At 43.1% G+C, this 25,496-nt stretch overlaps 1 protein-coding gene across 2 annotated transcripts in view; it reads left to right on the top strand.

Moving 5' to 3' along the window:
• Window positions 1-2,345: 2,345 nt before the first annotated feature.
• The window catches only part of RAMP3 (receptor activity modifying protein 3), a 59,279-nt gene continuing 36,128 nt past the window's right edge, over window positions 2,346-25,496 (top strand). For both annotated transcript variants that reach the window (XM_057367481.1, XM_057367482.1), the window contains exon 1: window positions 2,346-2,526. In XM_057367481.1, coding sequence (XP_057223464.1) covers window positions 2,475-2,526 — 52 coding nt within the window. In that variant the 5' untranslated portion in view covers window positions 2,346-2,474. The remainder of the gene's footprint in view (window positions 2,527-25,496) is intronic.

Raw genomic sequence — 25,496 nt, 5'->3', positions numbered from 1 at the left:
TACATTACCTTGCACCATTCTGAGCACTAGTGCTGGCAATAATAGCTGTCCTGCGGCTTGTCTTCTATCTCTTCTCACCACAGTCTCTCCAGGAACTTTCCATATATTTCCTTTTAGTCAATGTCTTATTAGCAGATTTAAGCATTTTAGGACAATACCTGAAGTAATGTCATTTCAGCATTGTCTTCAGGGTACCTGAAAAAGGGCTACTGTGATCTCTGGTGGTTGTACGTCTGGAAATTACAACAGGCTGTGGTTTTGAGGTCACTGATGGTGTATGTTGTCAGGGATGGTATTCAGAACTTTGTACAGCAAAGGGCACTTATAGTATTTCTTATYTGAAGGTGAATTGGATTTCTGCTGCTGGTGAAGGTGCATGATGCTACCAAGGCAGTTTTGCRGAATAGAAAGGTTTGCAGTCATTCTGAAGTGAATCTGTTTGCATTACTGCAATAGAGGGGGTGGGGGAGGGTTGTGCAGTCTTAGAGAAAAACTGCAAACAGTTTTTTGAACTATCTTGCTGACCATTCTAACGCTGTCACAGTTTTGCTCAAATGGGATTCAGACTTAGTCATTCTAGACTGCATTGCTGAAGATATCACCTAGCATAGCTGGGTTGTGATCCAGTGAAACATACTGACTTAGTGTATTTACCTATAAATTCTATCTGTTGTTTCTACTTCAGACATACTGTTTGCACCTTCAAACTRTGTGCTGCAAGCACAAAGTGGGAAGTGCTTGTTGAATCTTGAGAGTTGGAAGAAGTAACATTCACTTTGCCAGTTTCTCATTTGAAATAGGCAAAGCAAACAAATAAAATGGATGTAAAAAACCCTCTCAGCATTATCTCCATGTGTGTTACAAAAAATATTGTCTTTATACTGTATAATATACTGTCATTCTTAAAACACATAATGTTGTGTATAAAGCATGATACATGCTAAACCTCCTGGAGATCAGTCTAAATTATTGAAATTACCAACYGTATTTTCAGATTTGTCAGTAATGGAAATTTGTGATGGAAATCAAGATCTTACTGTTAGAAAGGATGCTATAGATGGCATAACAAGTCTGTGGTGTACGTGCCTGCACGCTTGTCACTTCACTGCTGTTCCTTCTGGCAGGGGCAGCTTGCAAACACTCCTTACAAAGCAGAAATGGCAGCCCCTCTGCTAAAGGATGATCTCCCTGAGCTATGGTTTATTTATGGTATATGGTATTTTACAAGGTTTGCTTCCARCTAAGTGGAAAAAGTGGCACACAAGCTATAGGAGGTTCATTCTCACTGACACACTTAAGTGTCTGCAGAGCCATTTCAACACTGCATTTCCAGCCTTCTCTATGGTTTCCAAAGTTTGCCATTTCCTTCAGCCTAGATAACAGCATAAGTCAGACAAAGGTTGTGTACTTAGTACAATGGTTACAAAGGCATATGAAACGCATAATTCTGCTGCTGTGTTGGGGTACCACTCTCCAAAAGTGTTTGGAAACATACAAAAACAATAGGAACAATCTGACMGATACATGAAAGTACCCTTTATTCTTGTGTGTGGCTTGAAATCCTCTTTTGAAATTTGAAATTTTGTGGTATATTTGACCTTTAATAATGTCAGTGATTTAATGTTCTACTAAAAGGCTGTTATTGAAAGGAGTGTGCGTGTACCTAGAAGAATACTTTCACTCTTTGTTACTGAGCAATACAATTATTTTATGTAAGAAAAGCCTTCTTTAGCAGCTTCCCAGTGTAGTGTTTCTTGATGGMGATGCTAATTTCCTAGAGAGAGAGCTCCAGGAACACAGCCTTTGAATATTGATGAAAATCAGGAGCTGTACCATCTCTTAAAAGAGCCAGGCAAAGATGAAATAGCAATATAAAAATACACTTAGCATTTCAGAGCTGCAAGCTGCTATGGGTCTGTGTGGGGTTAGGTCAGCTCGCTGCCAATGTTCAGCTGCATGGTGCCCTGCAAGGGCTGCAGGTGGGCTAACACAGGTGGCCCTCCCACTCCTCATGCCCCACCGCCAGGACGTTGTCATAGGAGGCGAGAAGCTGCTCTGGCTCCCGGGGCAAGGGGGGAAGTGTCCCTGAATCCCTCGGACACTTAAGACCAGAACCGCCCCGTAAGGGGTAAGTGCCTTCCCTCTAAACACCCATCCAGATCGGTAGCTTGGGAGCGGCATCCTTCGTGCCGTGGCTTCAGGAAGACCGGGAGGCACGGCCGCCCGCGCGAGCCTGCACACAGAGGACCCTCACTCGTGCCCGCCCCGCCGGCGCTGGGAGCACCCGGAGGCGGGGCAGCCTCTTCCCGGCGCGCCCGCCTCCGCTCCGCCGCCGCCCGGGGCTGGCCGCCGAGGCGTGAAGAGGAGCCTCCCCGGCGGGGAAGCTGAGGCGGGTTTGGGCCCTGTGCAGCTGCGGACTGGCCGCCCCATGCGAGCTCCGTCCCCCGCGGCCGCTCGCCGCCGCCCGCGCTGGGATGGAGGGGCAGGGCAGCCGCCGGCGGCAGCTCCCGGTCCTGCTGCTCTGGGGTAAGTGCCAGGCAGTGCTGGCCGGGTGCGTCCCGGCTGCGTGCGGCGGGGCTCCCTGCTACCGCTCCTTGACTGCCGCACCGGGACCGGCCGAGCATCCTCTCGTGTGCGCGGTTCCCGAGGGCAGCGCTTTCTGCCGGGGCGTGGGGCTGAACTTCGGGAAAGGCGGGAGCGCCCCACTTTGGCTGGAGCATGCCTTTGGGAGAGCGTCTCCGGGCGTGCTTTGCCGGCGGATCGGGAGGTAACGAGGATCGCTTTCCCTCCGGTGCTCTGCATCCCGAGCAGAGCGGCAGCTTCACCGCCGGCGTGTTTCACAGCGCCGGGCGGGCGGCGGGGCCGGGCGCCGCGTCAGGGCCGCTGGTTCCCTCCAACATCGCGACCACGGCAGCTCCCTGTTGCCGAAGGGAGACCCCAAACCCGGCACGGGGCGCTCAGCCGCCAAGAAAAACTATCTCACAAACTTCTGGCGTTAGTCAGGCTTTCCGCCTCGGATCTCACTTGGATTCTGCGGAGGTGTGTTTGGCTCTTGGGGAAGATTTTTTTTTTTCCTGCAGACTGAGGGGCTGATTCTTGTTAGAGTAGTTGAATTCTAAGCACAGGTATCCTTCAGATCTTTCACTTAGAGCGCCTTGGCTGCTAGAACAACTATTTTATTGTTCCTTGTCAGGTTGATTGTTTCAGAGCTCTCGGATTTAWTGTATTGCAGTCATCAAAAGTTGCCAGGAAAAATCAGTTCCACTTTTCGTCACTCAACAGTAAACTCAGAGATGTACTTGATTCCCTGTGATTCACTCTTAAGGGACAAAAAAATCAGGTCTGGTACCTTTAGAAGATGTATTGGAGGACTTAAGAAGTTCGTTTGCTATTTTACAWCCCTTCCAAAGTACAAAACTGGTAAACACTGCACATCTTTCTATGAAAAGACCCACAAATAAATWGACAGTTGTATTGACAGTGTTCAGTAGCATCATCCTTATCTGGTCTGTCAAAAGAATGATATGTCATRTGCATAAGTTTTCTGATACTCTGTGGCTTGAGGACTGCTAAAACCTTACCTTAGTTGCTCAGATTTCTGTTATTCCCTAGCTGAAAAGGAGTAAAAAGATGGCCAACACTTGTCTTGACATGTGAAAAATGTATGCAGTCTTGAACTTGGGGAACTAGGCAGTAATCTTTTTGTACGGGGACATGTTACTGTGATTTTTGCAAAGCAAAATTGCTCACTGGAGATTTATTTTCAGAGTGAAGGACAGTGTCCCAGTGGCTCAGGAAGCTACAGAAAGACATTTTTCACCAGAGACGCACAGATAAATCAATCGTGCGAGACACTTTTAACTATGCGAGCTCCATTTATAAGAGATACACACGCATAAGATTTTAAGGGTATCTATTAACTGATAGTGCTTGGAATTGGAAAGTGTAGATAAAATCAAGAACTAATGAAATGAGACTGATCTCCTAGTAGGAAACCCCTCAAAGTTCTATGATGTGAAATCAGGTTTTTAAATAAGAAAAGCCTAAAGTGTTAGAAAACGAAATTTTTCATTTGAGAATACAAACATAGTTTTAATACCAGTTATTTTGGAAGGATKTTTACTCTAGTTGAATGGTCATTCCTAATGGCTTCTTCTGATTAATCGGAGACCTGTGACATCTCTCATTAAGGTAAAAATCTTGCCATGATTCCTCAGTGTTAGCTCGCTGACTGCAGTGGGAAGCTCAGCTGGGGTGGGTGGCTGGGGCTGTACTTCTSTAATATCACACCACTACTTTCTGTAGCCTGCCTAGGACTCTTGACACACTATCACTTTGTAGACCTAACTGCTGTGTGGCCCACCCTTAGCGAGGATGGCCACAGAAGGCAATGTTTTCACTTAGTGGCTGCAGGAGAAGTGGGATTTGCCATGCRTGGGGGTTGTGTGTGTGTGGAGGGGAAGGAATGCATTGGCTGAGGTACCTGGTACACAGGCACGTCTTCAGTTCTGCCTTCCCTAGAAGTGCAGATCACATCCAGAATGGGGCAGAGCTCCAAACTCCAACTGTCAGATACTTAGAAGACACTTCTAACTGTGGAATCTAAGCACCTAAGAAATAATCTAAGAAATAACGATGTATTCACCATCATACCAAATTCTCTTGTTCTACTTCTGTGTATGAAAGTTGAAGTAAGAAGCAACTTAAGGGTTTGATCATGACTTTTAACCGATTAAGTGGGTTTTTTACACAAGCCATTGTTTTGGTATTCCTGGCCAAACATTTCTCCTTCATTCTTTATGTAACATCTGCACTTCAGTGGTACCATATGTATTTGAGTTAAAAGATTCTACCAGAGAAAAGCTGGGTATTTTTTAAAATTCTAGAGTAATCTTTGTCAGTATATTTATGTAAACCCATGTCAAGAGAGATGGTGTGATTCTTATTTGGAGCAGTTCTCTTATGCAGATTTCAAAGATTGTCTGTAGGTGTTCGCATTTCATAATCCTGTTTTCAGAGGGGTTAGCCACACCTACTGCTTTGGTCAGAGGTGAGCAACTGGACAGTTGGAAAGTTGGAAACAGAGCCTGTAACCCAACTACATATTTACTTTCTATTTTAAAGACTATACTTCATCTGCAAACAATAATGAAAAAACTGTGTATAACAGCCCAAATTCTGTAAGGTCCTGATCTCTCCTTCTGTGGAACATGGCATCTGTAACTCCTGGAGAGTTTGGATTCCAATGATGAAAAAAAAAAAAAAAACCCAATGGGAAACAATTTTAGCAGGTTAAAGTCTGAAAACGAAATCAATACTTTTTTCCCATTATTTTCTTATGAACATATCATGTTGTTCTGCAGCTGCAAAGGGTGGAACAAAGAAAGGGAATACTGTCATAGGAGTTCTGAATTTAATAGACCTAGGTGAGTGTGTGCACGTGTGTGTAAAACAAATAAACCTTTGCAAAGCAGAACATCTTATTCTGAGACAGACCACAGAGTTCTAACAAAAACACTTCTCTACCAAAACTATGCTTCATTTTCTAAAGACAATGATTTTCCACAGGAAGACAGCAAACCCCACGACATTGTGGGGGCAGCAAACCCCACGACATCCATCTGGGAAGAAAAGTGTCTAGTGTAAATGAGTCTCTGTCCCAACTTGCTGTTGGATCCAGGCATTCCTCCCACCATCCTTCACCCTATTTAGTGTCTCCTGATTCTTTTATTCGGGAAGGTGTTGCCCCTTTCCTGAGGTCTGCACATTCTCTAGGGGACAGGTTCATAGCAGTGCCCTTGAGAGGGCRAGTGGCAGGACTGTCTGTGTGGTGACAAGTGGACTGCAGGTGGTTGCACACAGCATCAAATGCCATCTCCAGCTTTTCTCCAGCTGGTTTGGTCCCAGCCTCCAGGAGAAATAGCACTCCATCTTTGAAGGTGACTCCTGGTTGAAAGGATGGAGGAGGGAAGGGGCTTTTAAATCCTGATTTACAGCAGTGAGAGCTAATCCTGGACACTATTTAGGTAGTAAACTCTTGCTCCTAAGTTACTAAGATCATACTATGTACATTGTATCTAATGTTTTAAATACCTTTGGTGTCTCAGGGCTTTGCCTTTAGGTTTTATTTTAGTTAAACCTGTGAGGCAAATCACCAGAAGCTGTGAAGGGGAGATAGAATTCTACACTGAGATACACAGGTACTGCTGTAGGTGCAGATAGACACAAACATGTGGTTTTAAAGAGAGGGTCTTGAGCATGAGCTCAAGGGGAGCTGTGGGAGGTTTTGTCAATTGAGCTGTATTTCAACATTGCACCACCAGTAGTTTTTGTATAATTTGTGTTTCAGTTTCTCCCACCCATCTACTGGTAACTGAGTTGATTCATGGCTTGAATTGCAAATGAATGAATCTATTTGCAGTTTGTCTTACCAAGCAAAAAAATGCAGCGAGTGGTCCCTTACAAAACACCATTTGCTACCATCTGTGTCTTAGCAATTGAAATTAGTACTTGAGAGACACATGAAGAAAGCAAACTGTGCTCTTATTTATGGCTCAGAGAGAGATTRATTTTCACAAACAAAATCAAACCTGTTTTAATTCACACCTTTTTGGTTTAGTGAAAGCTGTCAAACAAACCATTTTATTTCAGAATAGGATTGTATAAGTGTATTATTTTGTGTTTTATGGAAACAGCCTGTGTTTTTTCTAAAATAAGAATCTCTTCACAGCCAGGCTTGCATTGACATAAACTAGAAAACATAAATGTTAAAAATTGACATTATTTTAATGTGGTTGCACAACAACCTAGAAGCTGTTTGAAAGACTGTTGGGTCATGTGTTGGTATGTGCAGGCTTGAGGAAAGAAAGGAGCAGCAAAGTGAAATGGGAGAAGGGTGCCCTTTCAGAATATTTTAGGCTTAATCTCCCTTCATATGTTGGCTTCCCTGAAACCACTCTGGAAAGAGGAGAAATGCAGTTGCACTGTTAGCAATGGTCTGAAGATGGAGAGGATCCCTCTTTGTCTTCAGATCAGCTTAATGTCATCTACCATATTGTCTTGGACAAGGGCATGTCTGCATAATGGCCTGTGGACTCAATTTATCTCCAGGAATACAGAATTTTGCCTGTATGGAGAGAGACTGGTGGTCTTCTGCAGAAGCAATTTCACTTATTCACCCATGCTCTGAGCCAGGAGTGCTTTCACAGGAAGAGGAAGATGTGGAAAGTGCTGCCAGGTCCCTAACAGTTCACCAGGCTGATCAAAGCACATCTTGTCTAACTGGATTAAGATGGGTAAGCAAAGGACTGTGCAGAAGCACTGGGCTCTGCAATAAAGCATCTGTCTTAAGATTTTCACACTCTAATAAATGAGACTGCTTTGCCATTATTTTATAGAGCATTATCTGGGGAAAAATGTTCTGTGGGCAGTGTCAGAATAAGTAGTGTAATTAACATTTGCCAATAATGACTGTCCCTTCTTGTGTGAAATGATTTTGTTTCTAAATGTCACAAGTGACAGATTTCTTTTGCATCCTTTTGTGTCTAGAGAGATTGATGCCAGAGATGCTAATCATTATAAGATATTATTGCATTGTTCTTGTTGTCTCAAAATACATAGTTTGAGATTTGACAGGGTGTGCAGCCTTTGGTCTGGGTGGCCCTCCTGCCATTAGCAGAAAGGGGAAGGGATTTCACAACCATAGGGTAATGTGAAGAGATGGGGAGATATGGGGACAGTAAATGGAACTTTAGAAAAGTCATTCAGGTGGCCATCAGTAGGACACAAAGCTCAGGTTCCAGCCGAGACTTCAGCACTTGGACTTAATGCTTTGGTCTGTAATCATCTCTCTTGCTCACCCTCGGTGACTGGAGGTTGTCCTTGGGGAAGGAGGACCTCACCTTGTGAGGAAGTTGTACCCCTGATCCTGTGATGTGATGGCCGTGTGGCTGCTTGCAGTTATCTTGTCATCTGAAGGGCCATGGGTCTCTCCGGGATACCCAGACACATGTGCTGCAGCTGTAGAGTGCATGTGGCCCTCGGCCTGAAGGGGATCTCAGCCTGTGCAACAGGGTTTTGCTGTCTGGTAGCCACAGGGGCTGTGGAAGAGATTTTCTCTTCATGTGTTTTTTGACAAGTGTAATGCTGCCTTTCCACATCTCTTGGGTTCATCAGCTGCACCAGCTTTACTCCTCATGGATCTCCATGTACCAAGAACATAACTTGTCCAGTTTAATATCAAAAGAGGTTTCTTTAAATGTATTTACATTGTGTGTTGTAAACTTACATTGATAGAGCATTAAGCTTACATTTTCAAGAGAAATAGAAAAAAGTAAATGTGTTTTGGCTTTCAATGAGATGCTCAAAACTTTTATTTCCATGGAGTCATCAATTGTCATTCAGTATGTGTGAAATCTCCTCTATTCCTATTTTGTTTTTTGAAAAGCAGATCAATATGTAGTTTTTTACAAGCTAAGTACTTTTTCCAAGCTGTCTCAAAGTCAGAACTTACTATATTGTGTTAGCCTAGACTAGGTTTGCATTCAGGAAAGGTAACCTTTGCCATTAGTGAATGTGGTTGCTGGACCTACTTCCAGGGCTATGTTTGGGGTGGAAGTTGCTTACCACAAAATACTTTGTGATGCACAATGAAGTAGAGAGTGTTGCTGGAATAACCATGGGTGCAGTTTCTATTTAACTTGCTACAGTGTAAAACAGAAACAGCAAAAAAGTCAGAGCAATGCAAAAGTAAAGGTCCAAAGAAAGTTAAGCTCCTCAAATTACGTGCTTKCTTTCTGTGTTTTAAAATTTATTGAAAGAAATGTTACTGCTCTTTTATTGGATTTAAATATTTCTTGAAGTAGGGAGGGGACTCTCCCTCTCTGTAGTAATGTGACATTTTAGACCTCTAATTTTCAGTGAGTTTTAGTTAAAGTAGGTTCTAACTCATCCTTATCTTGCCTTTCTGATACAGCAGTACAGAACAGGTGGAATGRGCACTGCAGCACCATAAGGATGCTTGATGCTATGCTATGGTGCTCCATGCTGACTATATCTGAGCAGTATTTAGGTTTTCTTTTCCTCCCTGCTGCTTCATACTTTTTCATGCAGTGATTTAGGAAAAAAAACTTGTCAAAGAAGTAGAAAGTGTTGGCAGGAACAATGTAAAATAAACACCTCTTGTAGGAAACAGGGGATTCTTGCAGTCTTGAAATCTACACTGGAAATGTTTGTGAAGAACATCTGTCTTTTGAGTAGATGTTCCAGGCTTGGTACAGAAATTATTGTAAGACCTTYTTTACCTCATGCTACAAAAGATCTGGAAGGGATTCCTTCTGGTCTTAGATTGTATCACTCCATAGCTGTAAAAAATATGAAGGTCTTTATAACCTCATGAATAAAAGAATTGTTGACATATTTGAAACATTGGAGGGAAGGGAGTTGTCATTCTTATCTAGTCCTCTTTCTACTTATTTCTTTCATCCTTAGGAGGATTTCCCTCAGGCTTTAGGTGAAAAAGTTTGCTGTCTGGAGTAAAGCCATGGAAAATATCAGCCTAAGAACATCTCTGAGACTGTGAAAGCAGGCAGATGTAGGTAAACTGTTTTGCAGGGCCACTGATGGTGTTGGAGCTGAACAAACTCAGATGTTCTGTAGACAAACTGAGAATAACCAATACTGTTCAGTCAAATTGGCTGCTGGCCAAGGCTGAGMCCATCAGTGATRGTGGGAGCACCTCTGGGATTGCATAGCTAAGATGGGGGAAAAARCTGCTGTGGAACAGCAGCTGTAAGAGAGGAATGAGAACATGTAAGGGAAGCAACTCTGGTCCATGCAGAAGGAAAGGGAGGAGGTGCTCTAGGAGCCAGAGCTAGGGTTCCTCTGCAGCCCGTGGTGCAGTCCATGGYGAGGATGAGGCAGCTGTGGCCCTGCAGCTGAGGGAGGACCATGAGGGAGTAGAGATCCACCTGCAGCCCCTGAAGGGCCCCACTCCCAAACATGAGGATGCCCAAAGAAGTCTGTGACCCCGTGGAAAGTTTGCACTGAAGCAGGCTCCTGGCAGGACCTGAGACTCTGTGGAAGGACACAGATGGGAGCAGTTCATGGAGAACTGCAGCCTGTGGGGACGGCTCACGTCGGAGAAGTTTGTGGAGGGCTGTCTCCTGTGGGGAGTACACAGCACTGGAACAGAGGAAGAGTGTGAGGAGTCCTCTTCCTGAGGAGGGAGAACTGACAATGTGTGGTGAACTGACTGCAGCCCCCATTCCCCATCCCCCTTAACTACTCCAGGAGGAGGAGGTAGATTAATTGGAACTGAAATTAAAATTGGGAAGAAGAGAGAGGTAGAGGAAAGGTATTTTAAGAATTGGTTTTATTTCTCATTACCTGAATTGGATTTTATTTGGCAATAAATTAAATTAATTTTACTAAGTTGAGTGTAGTTTGCCTATGATGGTAGCTGTTAAGTGGTTTCTCCCTGTCCTTGACCCATGAGTTTTTCCTTTTACTTTCTCTCTCCTGCCCAGSTGAGGAGGGCTGTGATAGAGTAGCTTGATGGAATGATTTATTCCAGTAGATTGGTCTAAGTAATTTCCTATGCCAGAATCTGTTGCTTTGCAGTTCTTTATACTTCTGTATGTACCTAGGAAAAGTTATGGTGTGCAGGAATTATGCTGCCATGCAAAGATCTGTTTTCAGTGTTTATTCCTTGGAGCAAGGATGAGCAGCTCACACCTACTATGAGCAGGTACATTTATAGCAGAGCAAGCAGACGTGAAGCTCTGTAATTTTGATAGCATTTTATTGTTCTTGCAAGCTCTTCACAGCAGTGTGTCATTTAAAATATTCTGTTGACATGTAGATGAGTATCCAGGGCTCTGGAACCCTGGTTGTGGGCTGGGCTACTGAAAAAAAAAAAAAAAAACCAACACACTTTTGAATGGTCAGGGCAGCTTAATATTTCATTAAATACATGGCTTTACTGTAATCATGTTGATGTAATGCTCAACATGGTATGTAACAGCATTAAGAATCTGTGAGAGGAGTACATGCAGCATCTAGAGAAGGTGGATGTGCAGGGTGGGGATTTTTGTTGTCTGGTCAGAAAAGGGAAAAAACCCCATATTTTCCCAGGCCTTCTATGATGGCAGTGTCTTGATTTAAATGTTCTACCTGTCAAGTGAAGCAGGGACTTTAAATGTCTTCAAGTGTCCCATGGTTTTAAACACTTCCTCAGGAGGGAGTGTTTAGTGACCCTTGTCTGTGAAATCTTCATGGGTCATTTCCCCTTCCCAAAGTTAGTAAAAAAACAAAGAATAAAAAGGTTGCTTGMCTTCTCTTGGAGGCTACTCCACAGGAGCAAACTGAAGCCTTTATTGGCCTTGAGGGAGTGGTGTTTTGCACTCTTTCACCAGTGATTAGGTATGGAATAAAGTCTGTATTGTGCTGACTTTTTTTCCTTATTATAGAGATACGTTATGTCATACCACATTGTCTTTTGTGTTTTCCTGCCTTTTCAGCTAATGACAGGCAGGTGGGTTGCAGTGGTGAGCAGGCATTAGGTCAAATATGTGCTTCCAGGTGATCAGGTGATACAGTGTCAAACTGAGGTCCTGGATGCAGATGGCCAACAGGGGCTGTCACAGCTCTCTTGTGGTCTGGGCTGCGTGTGTCCCTCAGCAGTAATTGCAAGCTAGCCCATTATTAAGGGGAATGAATCAGAATTGGGCTGCCTCATTAGCTGATGTACCTTTTCCATAAATTGCACATCCTAAACATTTTGCAATTATCTTTTGGGCAGAGAAATCATGTTCTTCAGTTGCTTTGGTAACATTTTCTGAGAGGAGGGTAGTGGGAAATAAGTACTAGCCCCAGACTGCTGATAGCTCACACTGCAGTTAGGTGTGATGCTGGTTCCTGCTTGTGACCTGCTTGTGACCAGGTTTATTACTACTTCTGTAATTATTTCCATGGTTCATATAAAAGGGAGACCTCAGTAGCAGTACCTCACAAGGCTGTAATGAATCTGAAGAAGTTTAGGGGTTGAAACAAAAGATTTTTCACTTCCATTTGGTAGAAGTGTATTTATCCGTAGTCATAAATTATGAAGAGCTATGGTCTGGTTGTTTTAGATGACACACATTGATGTGGCAGCTACTGTATGCCAAGATTCAGAAGACCAGGTCTTGCAGGCAGAAGTGAGATCAAAACAAGGAGCAGAAAGCCTTTGGCAGGCCTGTGGATACATGGTGAATAACAGCCYTTGCCTTAAGTCCCAGGGAACACACACAGAAGTTAATTCAGTGAATTTGGGTTTGTTATGAAAGCTGTTGTGCTTGCCTCTGCTGACTGMAGGCACCTCCTGATGCATGTAATCCTCTGGAACTCTCTTCCTGCTGCCTTATATCATGGAACTATAGAATATCCTGAGTTGGAAGTGACCCACAAGAATCACCGAAGCCCAGCTCCTGGCCTTGCACAGGACACCCCAAGAGTCACACCATGTCCCTGAGGCCGTTGTTCARATGCCTCTTGATCTCTGTCAGGCTTGGTGCTGTGACCACTTCCCTGAGGAGCCTCTTCCAGTGCTCAGCCATCCTCTTCTCCTGATATCCAACTTAAGCCTTTCCTGACACAGCTTCAGGCCATTCCCTTGGGTCCTGTCACTGGTCACCACAGAGAAGASACCAGTGCCAGCCCCTCTGCTTCCACTCATGAGGAAACTTCCTCATTGTAGACCACAATGAGGTCTTCCTTCAGTCTTCTCTAAACTGAACAAGCCAAGTGATCCAAGCAGCTCCTTGTATGGCTTCCCTTCTCATCATCTGGGCTTCAGCAAATCCTTCGACAGTGTCTCCCACAGTATATTCCTGGAGAAGCTGGTAGCGCATGGCTTGGACAGGTGCACTCTTTACTGGGTTAAGAACTGGCTGAATGGCTGGGCCAAGAGAGTGGTGGGGAATATTGCTGCCTCCAGCTGGTGTCTGGTTCTAGTGGGGTTCCCCAGGTATCAGTGCTGGGCCCAGTTTAATGTCTTTATTGATGATCTGGATGAGGGGAATCAAGTCTACACTTAGTAAATTTGTGTATGACACCAGGTTGGATGCAAATGTCGATGTGCTGGAGGATAGGAAGGCTCTGCAGAGGGATCTGAGCAGGCTGGATCCATAGGTCTGAGATTCAACAAGACCAGGTGCCAGGTCTTACACTTTGGCCACAACAATCTCATGCAGTGCTGCAGGCTGGGGACAGAATGGTAGGAAAACTGCCTGGTGGAAAACGACCTGGGGGTCCTGGTCAGCAGAACATGAGGTAGCATGGCCAAGAAGGCCAATGGCATCCTAGCCTGTATCAGAGGTAGTGTGGCCAGCAGGACCAGGGCAGTGTTTGCCCCCGTGCACTACTGAGCACACCTTGAGTGCTGTGTGCAGTTTTGGGTCTGTCACTTAAGAAGAGTGTTGGGTTGCTGGAGCATGTCCAGAGTAGGTCAGTGGAACTGATGAAAGGTCTGGAGGGTAAGACCTATGAAGAATGGCTGAAGGAGCTGGGAGTGTTTAGCCTGGAGAAAATGAGGCTCAGGGGAGACCTTATCACTCTACAATTGCCTAAAAGGAGGTGGCAGAGTCATCTCAGGTAGGTGGTGGAGTCACTGTCCTTGGAAGTGTTTAGGGAAAGACTGGATGTGGCATTTAGTGCCATGATCTAGTGGACAAGGTGTCATGATCTAGTGGACAAGGTGCTATTTGGTCATAGGTTGGACTTGATGATCTCAGAGGTATTTTCCAATCTAATTGATACTTTGATCTCTGTAGCCCTCCATTGGATGCTCTCTAGTAGTTTAATGTATTTTTTTGCATTGTGGTGCCCAAAACTGCACACAGGACTTGAGGTAAAGGCCACACCAGCACAAGTAGAGTGGGACAATCACCTYGCTGGAATAGCTGCTGATGCTGTAGTTGTTGCTAAATGTCATCTTTAAACCATTTCTAATGCCACAGATTTCTTTCAGTCTAGAAACAAATGCATTCCTCTTACTCTTCCTCCATTTTACTTTCTGGAAGGATGGATCTCAAGGATCACATGTGTGTATGCCACTTTTTTATAGAAGTGTGAAGAGCGTTTACTTCAAGCAATTCATTCTGGTGTTGGAGTATTTAGTTTATTCACAGTGTGAAAGTCAGTGGCTATAAAAATGTATTTTATATTTCAGTTACACACTGCTTCATCAAAAATGTAATGGGACAGAAAAGAGTTGAAGAAAACATTAAATTTCAAGCAGAGCCATGCAACTTCCTGTACAATACACATATTAATGTACAGCTAAAAAATCCCCTCACAAGTCTGTCGTTTACCTGGTATGGTTTATTTAATTATTTATTTGATAAATATTAATTATTAATAGAGAAATATTGTATTAAAAATGCTGGCTATATATTTATTTAAATAAAACATACCAGTTTCAAAGTAGTAGAAAACCCATCCAACACTTCTGGAAGTAGACAGACTGTTCAGAAATTGTGGAGCATTATTAATATGCTGCYAGCAGTGATTTAGGAACTTCACAAAACAATGTATGGGACAATAATTCGTATTTCTATTCTGAAATATTCTCAGTTGACACATGGTTTCAGAATAATGGTCACATTTCTTTGCAGTCACTGGAAAGCTGGGGGACTCTGAACCAGCATGGGTCTGAACAGTTGATCTCGCAGTAATAGTCCCTATTGATTTGTACCGATGAAATGAAAAAGCTTAAATTGTTTCCTTTGATGCTTTTCTTGCTCTGCAGGAAAAAGACTAATGTCCAAAATAGCTAACAGTCTGAAGCTACCTTCACAATTCGATAGCAATAATGTAATGCCTCAAACTGTGATGAAATAAGCATTAAACTGCACTTTTAGTTTTGGACATTACATTTTCATAGTTGTATATACATCTTCCATACCCTGACACAAGGGAATAAAAAAAGTATTGAAAGGATTCAGCATCAAAGCAGGAGATAATGCAATGCTGAGTTCCATGTCATATTAGCTCTCTAGAAATCTTCTTGGACCCAGAGAGATTGATGCAACCTGCCAGCAGGTTTACCTTGCTCTGCCACTCCACATGCTGAGACATGTTTTATTCTGGGCTAGTTTTGAATGAAAGTGTAACATTTCTCTGAAGTACTATATTTATTGCATGCTTCTGTTTATTCCTGGCATCCTTCCTTTGTGTTGAGTTCCTGTCATTGCCCATCTCTGCGAACTTCAGTTGCCTCATTTCCTTGGCTGCTTTCACACCATGTGATGGTGTTCTTGCGTCCTGTCCTGGTCCCCCTCTCCCCATTCCATTCCTCTTATGAAGAAGTGTCAAAAGGACAGTTGGTAGATGAGAACAAAAGATGACCTTCTGAGCCGTGTGTGTTGTGCAGAGAGTTATTTAAGGAGTGACAGGTGGTTTAGTTTTTGTACCACTAGTATTAYTTTTCTTTTCCTTCCGCTTTTGTAGTGGCCACTAAACAGGGACCTTTCTGGGCTTTCCCATCAAGGATTTCTTAGCCTATTCAGAGTGTGTGGTGTTTTTGCATTTGACTTGACCCCAATAGAGGACTTTTCTAAAAGGCTTTGAAAGGCAGCCACGTGATGCTTGTGTTAGCTCACGCWGTCCTTCTGTGTTCTATCATACTTGTAGTGAAATGAATCTCTTGAACTTACAAACGCTCAGGAAACAGATAATATAAAAACTATATCCCAAAACATTGTAACCAGTGTTTTTCTGATGTAGTAGGATGCCTCTTGTCATTGGAGCATAGGAGAAGTAATTTCCATGGGAATTTCTTTTACATTAGATACACTGAAGTATCCTACATTACCTGTAAGACTTGCAGTTTGCATGAAAGATTGTTGAATTTAACATGATCTTTAATAGCACCTGTGCAACAGGTAGCTTTATTCAACATTTAAATACCTGGAGAAACATTAGACTGCTGTAGGATTGGCTTGTTCAGTATTTAAAATCAAGTTTATAAAAAAAATGTGGATATTGAGATTTGATCAGTATGACAAAATTATATTAATAGAGTATTAGTCTCTCACCTATGTTTCTAACAAATCATAGGTACATGATTGCAGAGCAGCAGTTCCCATTTCAAACTCTGGTTTTACTTGCTTTTGTAAGCTGTATGTCAGGAGAGTTCATGCACAGTTACATGCTGCTGTCAATGAAACTTCAACTTCTGCAGAGAGACAGCTGTTTCATTAGTACATGACTACTGATGGAGATCTGATGTGCATAAATATTAGAAGATGGGAATTAGCAGGATTGCCTTTACAAGGAGATACAGAAGTAGGATCTTTACATGAGTTTAGTTCAATTCTGTATATGTTCTTTTTTGTTTATGAAAACTATGACTGATAAAAATGAGGTTTTGAATAAACAGCACTAATTTTGAATAACATGCACGGTATTATACTGCTGGTTAAAAGGTCCATATGGCAATTTTATCTGTTAAAATGAGAATTATTCTGAATAGTATGGGAACCACTCAAAAATCTTATTATCCWGTCAATAATAATAGCTTCTTGAAGAAACATTCAAACAAGGGAAAATTCTAACATTTCTCTCTTACACTTACACAAGATTTTCAGAATTATTCTTAAAAAAAGTTTGGAGAAAGTTGGTGTAGGGACAATGCATGACAATTCAAATGCTGCTTCAGATTTATTGAAGTAGCTGCAAGGCAGACATTTGGTGCTTCTTTTTAGCCTCTGGGAAAAATATGAAAGAATAATAACAGTAAAGGAGAAAAATAAACATTGAGAAATATCTTTCCRTTTCACAGAAAAGGCTTATATACTTGATAAAATTACAGGACAGTTACCCTGCTGTGTATCCCAGTTGTGAATTTACATATTGCTGTGAATCTCATTTTGAGCTTCCTTTTTTAGTGTCAGAATGATGTCTTTTTACAAAAGGAGAATAGATAATAAGAGATTCTAGTGAAGGTCTGGGATCAGATTTTTAAACTTTTTGTATACGAGATTTTGAAGTTGGTTGTGAATAAAATATTTGGATTTTTATTCTCAGATTTCTTATTTTCCCTTACTCCCTCCTATTTTGTTTATCTTTTTTTTTTTTTTTTTTTTTTTTTTTTTCCCTGAAACCCCTTAATACCTATTTTTGCTCATCCTTCATTTGCTTATACTTTGTTTCACCTCTTGCTCTGTCTCTAACCTGGTTGTTCCCTTCCTATCTGATTCAGCTGATGCTAGGGACAATCATACATGCTGCTACTATGTACGGAGAAAAAAAAGTGAGCAGCTAGTTCAGAGAGTTAGTGCAGTTAAACTGAACCTCCTTTTCTCTCCCTAAATGTTAGTTTAGGCGGGAGTGTATGGCAACTGTTTTATTTTGGGGTCATATCAACACCTTTCAACCCTGTGACCCATTTTGCTTCCTCTATGTATCTTCTAAGGAGAGACATCATGGCATCAGCCTTTTGAGAAATAAGCCTCATCTTAAAAGAGCTGCTGGGAAGATCATACCTTTTGTGCAAATTACCATGCCCAGCATGCTCTGGACTCCTGATTAAATCTTTGTTATGAGTTGAGTATCTCAGAGCAAACAAAATGAAGGTGTGGTGCGTGATAATCTGTATTGTTGTTTTACCCTTCTCTGAAGGTACCTGGACACTTTTGATTGTGAATAGGTTGGGGCAGTCTGGTTCTTTCTAGMTGTAAACCCTTTTCCATTTGTACTGCTGTGGTCTCGTGAGGATTACTGCAGCCATAGCTGTGAAAGATCCCAGAGCACAGTGATAGGAATTGATAGAGCAAGAATTRGAGGTGCACTCTGTGAGCTTCCAGGGGAATATCTAGGGAATCTATGGGCACCCAATAATGTTCACACAGAATGGGTGGGTTTTGGTTCATCATAAAGTGTGTGCTTTTAATTTGATCTTCAGTTTTCTACAGTCGAAAAGGCACATTTTCAAGTAAGGATTCAAGAAACACCTACCAAGGGAATCAATATATTTATTAGTCCAACACCTAAGAGACTGGAAAGAGCAAGTGATCTATTTGTAGAAGAGCTACAGTCACCAGGGTGTATTATGGAGTTTCATCTCCGTGTGTTTGAATGCAACACTATTTTCCAATGTGTGGATTCCTGCACTTCACAGAACTGACTCATTAGTAACTAACACAAAGATTAGTGCTTGTCTGGAAGAAAAATACGTTCCTTAGAAGGATGTAAATTCTTCTTGCACACATGTACACCATAATTTTCGGTTAACTCAGTTGGCAGCTGGGCACATCCCAGTGACCATGGTCTAGAGCAATGATTGGTACGGATACTCTGCTAATTATATATCGATTCATTTTACTGGGGTACTATATATTGTATAAGCAAGGAGGCACCCATGTGTGTGAAATCATTCATTTAATTTCTGATGCAAGGTTAAYATTATAAAGGTATGTCAGTAATTTTTTTTTCCATGGGACATCACAAATGAAGCCATGTCCCTCTTAGCTACTTTGCAAAATCCTATGTGTGGCTGGAGCTCTGCAAATACAGTGAGCTTGTATTAATTTAATCCATCTGGATGTACTGCAAATTGCTAATTGCCGTGTGGGGGAAGAATGYGAGCACTCAATATGAGTGATAAAGCAATCTTCAACTTTATTCGTGTCACACACTGGTTTTATATGCTCGTAGTTAATTATGTCTACTTGCTACAGTATTATTGGCTAAGCTCAGAAAGTTACATTTTCATTTCACTCCCCTCTTCGGTTCTTGTTTTCACAGATCTCTCTCATTGTTTTCACTGCAAGCTGCTTTCTTACTACTTTCCCAACAGCCCAAGGACACACAGCCCTTGGCAATTATCCTTCTCAGCATTCCTTGCATTTCTTGGGGTCTAGGCAGCTATCATCTTAGACTTTGTCTTGCTCACACAAGGCCTGCAATGATCTATGGCCCTGCCATTCTTCAACAATGTCCCCTTTTTCTTTTTGTGCAAGCAAAACATTTTTAGTTATATTGCGAACCTGCTTCATAATACACCCATATTCAATCCTAACGATTATAGTAAACGCTATTATAAATCCTACTAACAGCAAGCCTTCCTTAAGCAATTCACTAAGCTAACCCATAATGCCCCAGCCCTCAAAAACCTCATTAATCTCAATTATCTACGGTCTAATTCCAGTTGCTGCTGTTACATGTGGTACTGATGATGAACATGGCCACTTGTCCACAGGCATGGCGACTAGACACGTGGAAAATGGGTTGCCTGGTGAAGTCAAAGCCAGACAAATCGCCTCCTGTCCAGTTAAATTGGCCATGGTGACCCATTTGTTAACCTTTGGTTGAGGTGAAAGCCACAGCGCTGCTGTTGGGATCGGTACAACCATCACCATCACCAAGGCTGCCAGCCACCGCTTTAGTCCATTTGGTGGGGACCCACTGCTTACCTGTGGGCGTAAGCACACACATGTAACTGCGCCCTACATATTTCACTTCTGCTGGGCCTTGCCATTGGCCTGTTTGTGGGTYGCRATACATAACCATCATAGGTGCCTTTGATGCCTGATGATTTTTTGCTTTTCCCTTTACTTTGCTTTTCCCTTTGCTTCTGTACCCTCTATGCATCCGCCTGTACTCCTTAGTCCACATGCTTGTAATTCTTGAAGCTTGATATTCCAGCTGACTTTAAGAGTTCTGCTGGACAGAGAAACMAAACATCCTGAGGAAGGAGTCAATGTGCCCTGTGCTATCTTAAACCCGAGGCTCCAGCCTTGGGTGAAGCCTTCTGTCCAGAACATCTTGTGTAAACTGGGCTCTGGCCTCATCCAGGGGAAGGCTCATTAGAATACTGCATTTGTTAAGTTTCTTATCAAGGAATCCTAGATAGATATGCTAATTCCTGAAACCTATAAAACTTGTACCCGTGCTGTACACGAGGGTGCATTCTGYCATCAAGTTGTGCACCTGAGATCCCAAATACCGAGCTAAAACCCTTTTTATCCCCTTAACCGTGTCTGTGTCATTATTAAAAACTGSCCTTTCAAGGCAACAGTTTTTCTGGCACCCCAGATGGGACAAGAAGGAGACAGAGTCCTAGCTCTAGGATTGAAAACAACATCCTGTCCTGCTGTACCTCTCCTTTGCTGGCACTTTGGGAGGGGGAGCAGCAGTCCCAGAGCTGAGACCGGGAACTTCAAAGAAATCCAACACAAAGCACGGCGAAGTAAGATAAAAGGAGTACAGTATTTTTGCTAGCAAAAAGGCTATTGAGAGTGGGTTTGTAGCCACGAGGGCCCTGTAAAAGGGGGGTTTTCTGTAATAAGGAAATTTCCTTTTCCCACGGGGGTGTGGAAAGAAGAGGACGCTCTTCRCTGTATCCACACAGAGCCTGAGAGCTGCTACAGGGCTCAGTGCAGCACGCAGCTGAAAGGCTCAGGGGCTGGGTCTCTGCTAGGGTGGCAGTGTGAGACCCAGCAAGGGCAGACTGAAGCGCTGGGTCTCTCTGCTGGGGTGGCAGTGTGAGACCCAGCAAGGGCAGGTTTCTTGCATGCATGCGCTTCTGCTTTCTCTCTAGTCTGCTTTTGCAGTATAGGTTAGGCTACATTTTATAGTGAGAGGTAAAGTCGCAGGTTCGATTCTTGCTTCCAACTCTATTTGCTTTACATCTACAAACAAAACATGGGGTGTGTATCATCCTCTCAGAGTATTCAGATGCCCCATGAAGCCCCATTAAGTGTAATATTGAAACATTGGCGGGTTCTAACTGGGAAGAGGACAACTCTGAACACGGGGGAGTTAGTAAGACTCTGCACATGTGTTTGGCCAGTTTTAGGTCTTAGAACTAGAAAGAGATASCCACAGTTYGGGAGTCTGGATAATGAGTTGATTACTGATTTATTGGTGGAACTCAGAGTCCAGTGCAGGTATAAAAATCTAAGATATGCAGAGTTGTTTGCAATACTTTTAAACAGAAAACAAACCTACAATCAACTGCAGAAAGGCTGGGTGGAAATGGTTTCACTAAGGAGAAGAGAGCAGGGGGGAGGATCACCCCCTGCTCCGCCACCGGTGCTGCCCGCACTGATGGAGAAGGGGGGAGGTGCACCACCCCCTCCCCTGCTGCCACTGCCCCTTCCCCCAGTCCCTCTGGGGTTGGAAGGGGGGGATGACTGCCCACCGCCCCCACCACCGCCCGACAGCCCTGGGGACGGAAGTGGAGCTGGAGAGAGGCCGGGTCCACCACCGCCCGACAGCCCTGGGGGCAGGAGTGGGGCTGGAGAGGGGCTGAGTCCACCACCGCCCGACAGCCGTGGGGCTGGAGAGGGGCTGGGTCCACCACTGCCCGACAGCCCTGGAGGCAGGAGTGGGGCCGGAGCAGAGACAGGTCCTGTTGCCGCTCCCGGTCCCTCGGAAACAGGCAGTGGGGCAGATCGAACCATCAGTGCCGAAACAAAGGGAGAAACAATCGCAATTAAAGGCAATTCTGACAAGCCCGATACAGATAACTCCTCTGAACAGGAGAGACAAGGTCAGATTACATTCCTTAGTCATCTAGTGGTTCAGAGCTCTCACTGCTGTGACCAAGGTTTGATTCCCAGACAGGGAACCATGACTACACTGACCAGTAAACTCGAGTAGTTTACTGTTTYAGGTCCGAAATTTGTCTTTTCCTATACCCCTACCCCTGTACACAAAATTATTCAAAAGCTCTTTGCTTTTGAGAAGAGAGATACTGAGACAGGGAAGAAGATCCAGCTCACCTAGAAATCTGAAAGCCAGCTGACAAAAGAACTGGAGAACTGGAAAAGACTACTAGTAAAACCTCTGTATAGAACTCTTAAGGCAGCAGAAAAGAGAACCATCTTATTGTCCATAGAGAGTAAAAAGGCTGCGTTTAAACAGCTAGAGCAGCTGAGGCTGTCAGACTTAAATAAGCCTTTTGAACTTTTTCCATATAAGCGACTCAGTGTTGCTCTGTGGGTGATGGCACAGCACCTCGAAGACTAGCAAAGAGCTGTGGCCTATTTTTCAAAACASCTGGRCAATGTTAGCCAAGAGTGGCCTGGGTGTTTGAGGGCTGTAGCAACAACTGTCATCYTGATACCAGAAGCCTGTAAATTCACCCTTGGTCAGCACATTGTCGTGTATGTACCCCAYGCAGTAGTGTTTATGCTGGAGCAAAAGGGGAGACACTGGCTGTCCCCAAGCAGAATGCTTAACTACCAATCTGTGTTGTTGGAACAGSMTGATGTTACCCTGAAARCAACATCTGTCGTAAACCCTGCAATGTTTCTGTCACCCACATTATTTGATAACATGCCTGMGAATGACTGTTTGCAGACAATAGAAAAGACCTATTCCAGCAGACCAGACCTGAAGGACGTGCCTCTGGAGAATCGAGACTGAGAACTATTTCCTGATAAAAGCAGTTTCACAAAGAATGGCAAGAAGATGACAGGCTGCACAGTAACCACCGCGGATAAAGTAATTGAGGCAAAAGCCTCAATTTCAGATGTGTCATCACAGAAAGCTGAACTAATTGCACTGACGAAAGCTCTAGAACTAAGCAAGAGAAAGAAAGTAAACATATAGACTGATGTGCTTAGCACTGGAGCTATTTAGAAAGAACAAGGCCTGCTGACTGTTCAAAGTAATGAAATTAAGCATACAGAACAAATCCTTGAACTCCTGCAGAGTATCCGAAAGACTACAGAGGTAACTGTCATGCACTGCAGAAGTCATCAAAAAGGAAAAACAACCCCTGAATTGAGGAATTACCTTTTTAGTAAAGCAACAGAAAAAGACAAACTTGCAGTAGTACCACAGAAAGAAGTAAATTTGACAGGGTTTACTCCAAAATACAATCAGGGGGATCAAAATTGATTAAGGCCCTTCAAGCTGGAAATCAAACAAGGTGGGTGGGCTGTTACCCCAACAAGGCAGATTGTACTCCCACCCCCTCTTCTTCGAGAAATAGCCCAGAAGGAGCATGAGAGTACCCACTGGAGAACAGAAAATCTTTTAAAACATCTGAAGAAAGTAGTGGTTGAGAGAAAGATGACTGATATTGTACAATCTATAACAAGCAAGTGTGAGRCCTGTTGTAGAAACAATCCTGACACGAGCAAGAGAGTTKTTAGGAGTGACAAAAGCAAGAAATCTCCCGAGAGACTAYTAGCAAATAGATTTTGCTGAAATGCCTCACAAGGAGAGATACAAATATGTACTGGTATTGGTTAACACCTTCAGTAGATGGCCTGAGGCTTACCCTGTCGCACCAACACAGCAAAAGAGGTAGTAAAAGCCTTCCTCAACCACATAATTCCAAGGTTTGAGATTCCTCTGGGAATGTCATTGGATAAAAGACCACATTTCATTGCAACGGTGGTCAGAGAAGTTAGCAGGTTTCTGGGACTTGCTTGGGACCTGCATGCTCCATACAGGCCCCAAGCAAGTGGCAAGGTTGAGCGTATGAATAAAACCCTCACAACCCAGATCAGTAAGATCTGCCAAGAAACTTCAATGACTTGAGTTCAAGCTTTGCCTCTAGCCTTGCTGAGAGTTCGCATACAGCCAAGGAGGAGGGACAATATAAGTCCCTATGAAATCCTATATGGCAGACCATACCAGATTCCACACATTCCAGGAGAAATTCATATAAAAGTAAAATTGATTTGCAGAAATATTTAATGGCTTTGAGTTCCACTTTGCAGAAGCTCCAAAGATTCGTYGTGTTATCCAGGCCTATAAGACTAGACACACCTTCTCATCCGTTCCAGCCTAGAGACTGGGTCTACATCAAGTAGTAAGACAGCGACCCTCTGCAGGCTAAGTTTTTGCAGGTTTTGCTGCAAACCCTCACTGCAGTCAAAGTTGCTGGAAAAAGACCCTGGATCCACTACTCCAGAGTCAAGAAGGCTTCTGCCCCTGAAACCATCAAGAAACCAGGGACTAATGCAAATCAAGATGATGTGGTTTAAACTGTTTTTCACATGTCTATTGTTTGCCCAACTAGTAACCATAAGTCAAGGGTCAGCCCGTGAGTTGCATAATACAGCGGTCCAAAATATATCCAAAGCTCTTAATAGGAGCAATTGCTAGTTCTGTACTCAGTTACCACCACTGGATGGGGTTAGTGACTGGCCACTGATTGGCATCTTATTAGAAGAGAACCGTACAGAAAGGTGAGAACGAACTGATGGTAACCCTCTACTGCCTCCTATACCCCTGAGCTGCCTGGTAGAACGTGTGAACTCAACAGTTCGCTGTGTGCTCATGAATGCTACCGGAAAAGCCRTTCTTCCTCCATATTGCCRCAAGACCAATKTCAGGCAAAAAATAAACCCAAGAGCAGTAACAAAGATGAGATTAACGGGATAGAGACTCACTCTACCACTTAGGACAGAAGTGTATTAGATATGTAGTAATAAAGCGTAGAAAATCCTGCCTGTTGATAAAGATCAGGTTTGTGCTCTTGGGGCTGTAGTGCCCAATATAACAATACATGATCATATTGAAAGACCAAATAGGAGAAGGAAAAGATCTCTCAATCCCCTCATTGAAYGTCCCACAGTTTTTCATAGTATAGTGAGAGCTCTCCTTCCCGCCTATAAAATAGTTGARCTAGAGACAGCAATTATAAACATCTCAGCCGTTATTAAACACATTGAACAACATACTGCAGATGCAATTTCAGCCTTACAAGAAGAAATCCATGGAGCGTCTCGTGTGATTACACAGCACAGGCTAGCTCTCAATTTCTTACTCAGTGAACATGGAGGGGTATGTACTATCATCAATACCACCAGTTGCTCTTATGTAGACCAAAGTAGAAGGATTATGAAGAATTTAGATAAAATTTGAAAGAGACCCAAATTCTACATGAAGTAGCCTCTGCAAATAACACCTTACAATTTAGTAATATTTTTCATAACATAACTTCATGGTTACCAAACTAAGCCTAGATAAAGAAAGTATTTATAATAGTTGTAATGATAATTATCATGTGTATTATATCTGGTGCTGTAAGCACCTGTGTGAACCAGTGCTGTAGTTAGTGTAGTGTAGAGACTAGACAAGTAAAGTCTTGTTAGTCTCTAAAAAGGGGGGGAATGATGCCTGATGATTTTTTGCTTTTCCCTTTATGCTTCTGTACCCTCTATGCATCTGCCTGTACTCCTTATTTCACATGCTTGTAATTCCTGAAGCTTGATATTCCAGCTTAGTTTAAGAGTTCTGCTGGACAGAGAAACCAAACATCCTGAAGAAGGAGTCAGTGTACCCTGTGCTATCTTAAACCTGAGGCTCCAGCCTTGGGTGAAGCCTTCTGTCCAGAACATCTTGTGTAAACTGGGCTCTGGCCTCATCCAGGGGAAGACTCATTAGAATAGGGGGACATTACTGCATTTGTTAAGTTTCTTATTAAGGAATCCTAGATAGATATGCTAATTCCTGAAACCTATAAAACTTGTACCCGTGCTGTACACGAG

This window comes from Malurus melanocephalus, unplaced genomic scaffold, assembly GCF_030028575.1.
Source record: "Malurus melanocephalus ecotype Western Australia unplaced genomic scaffold, MMel_1.1 scaffold_79, whole genome shotgun sequence".
Taxonomy (NCBI): Eukaryota; Metazoa; Chordata; class Aves; order Passeriformes; family Maluridae; genus Malurus; species Malurus melanocephalus.
This window is presented reverse-complemented; position numbering and strand designations above follow the sequence as displayed.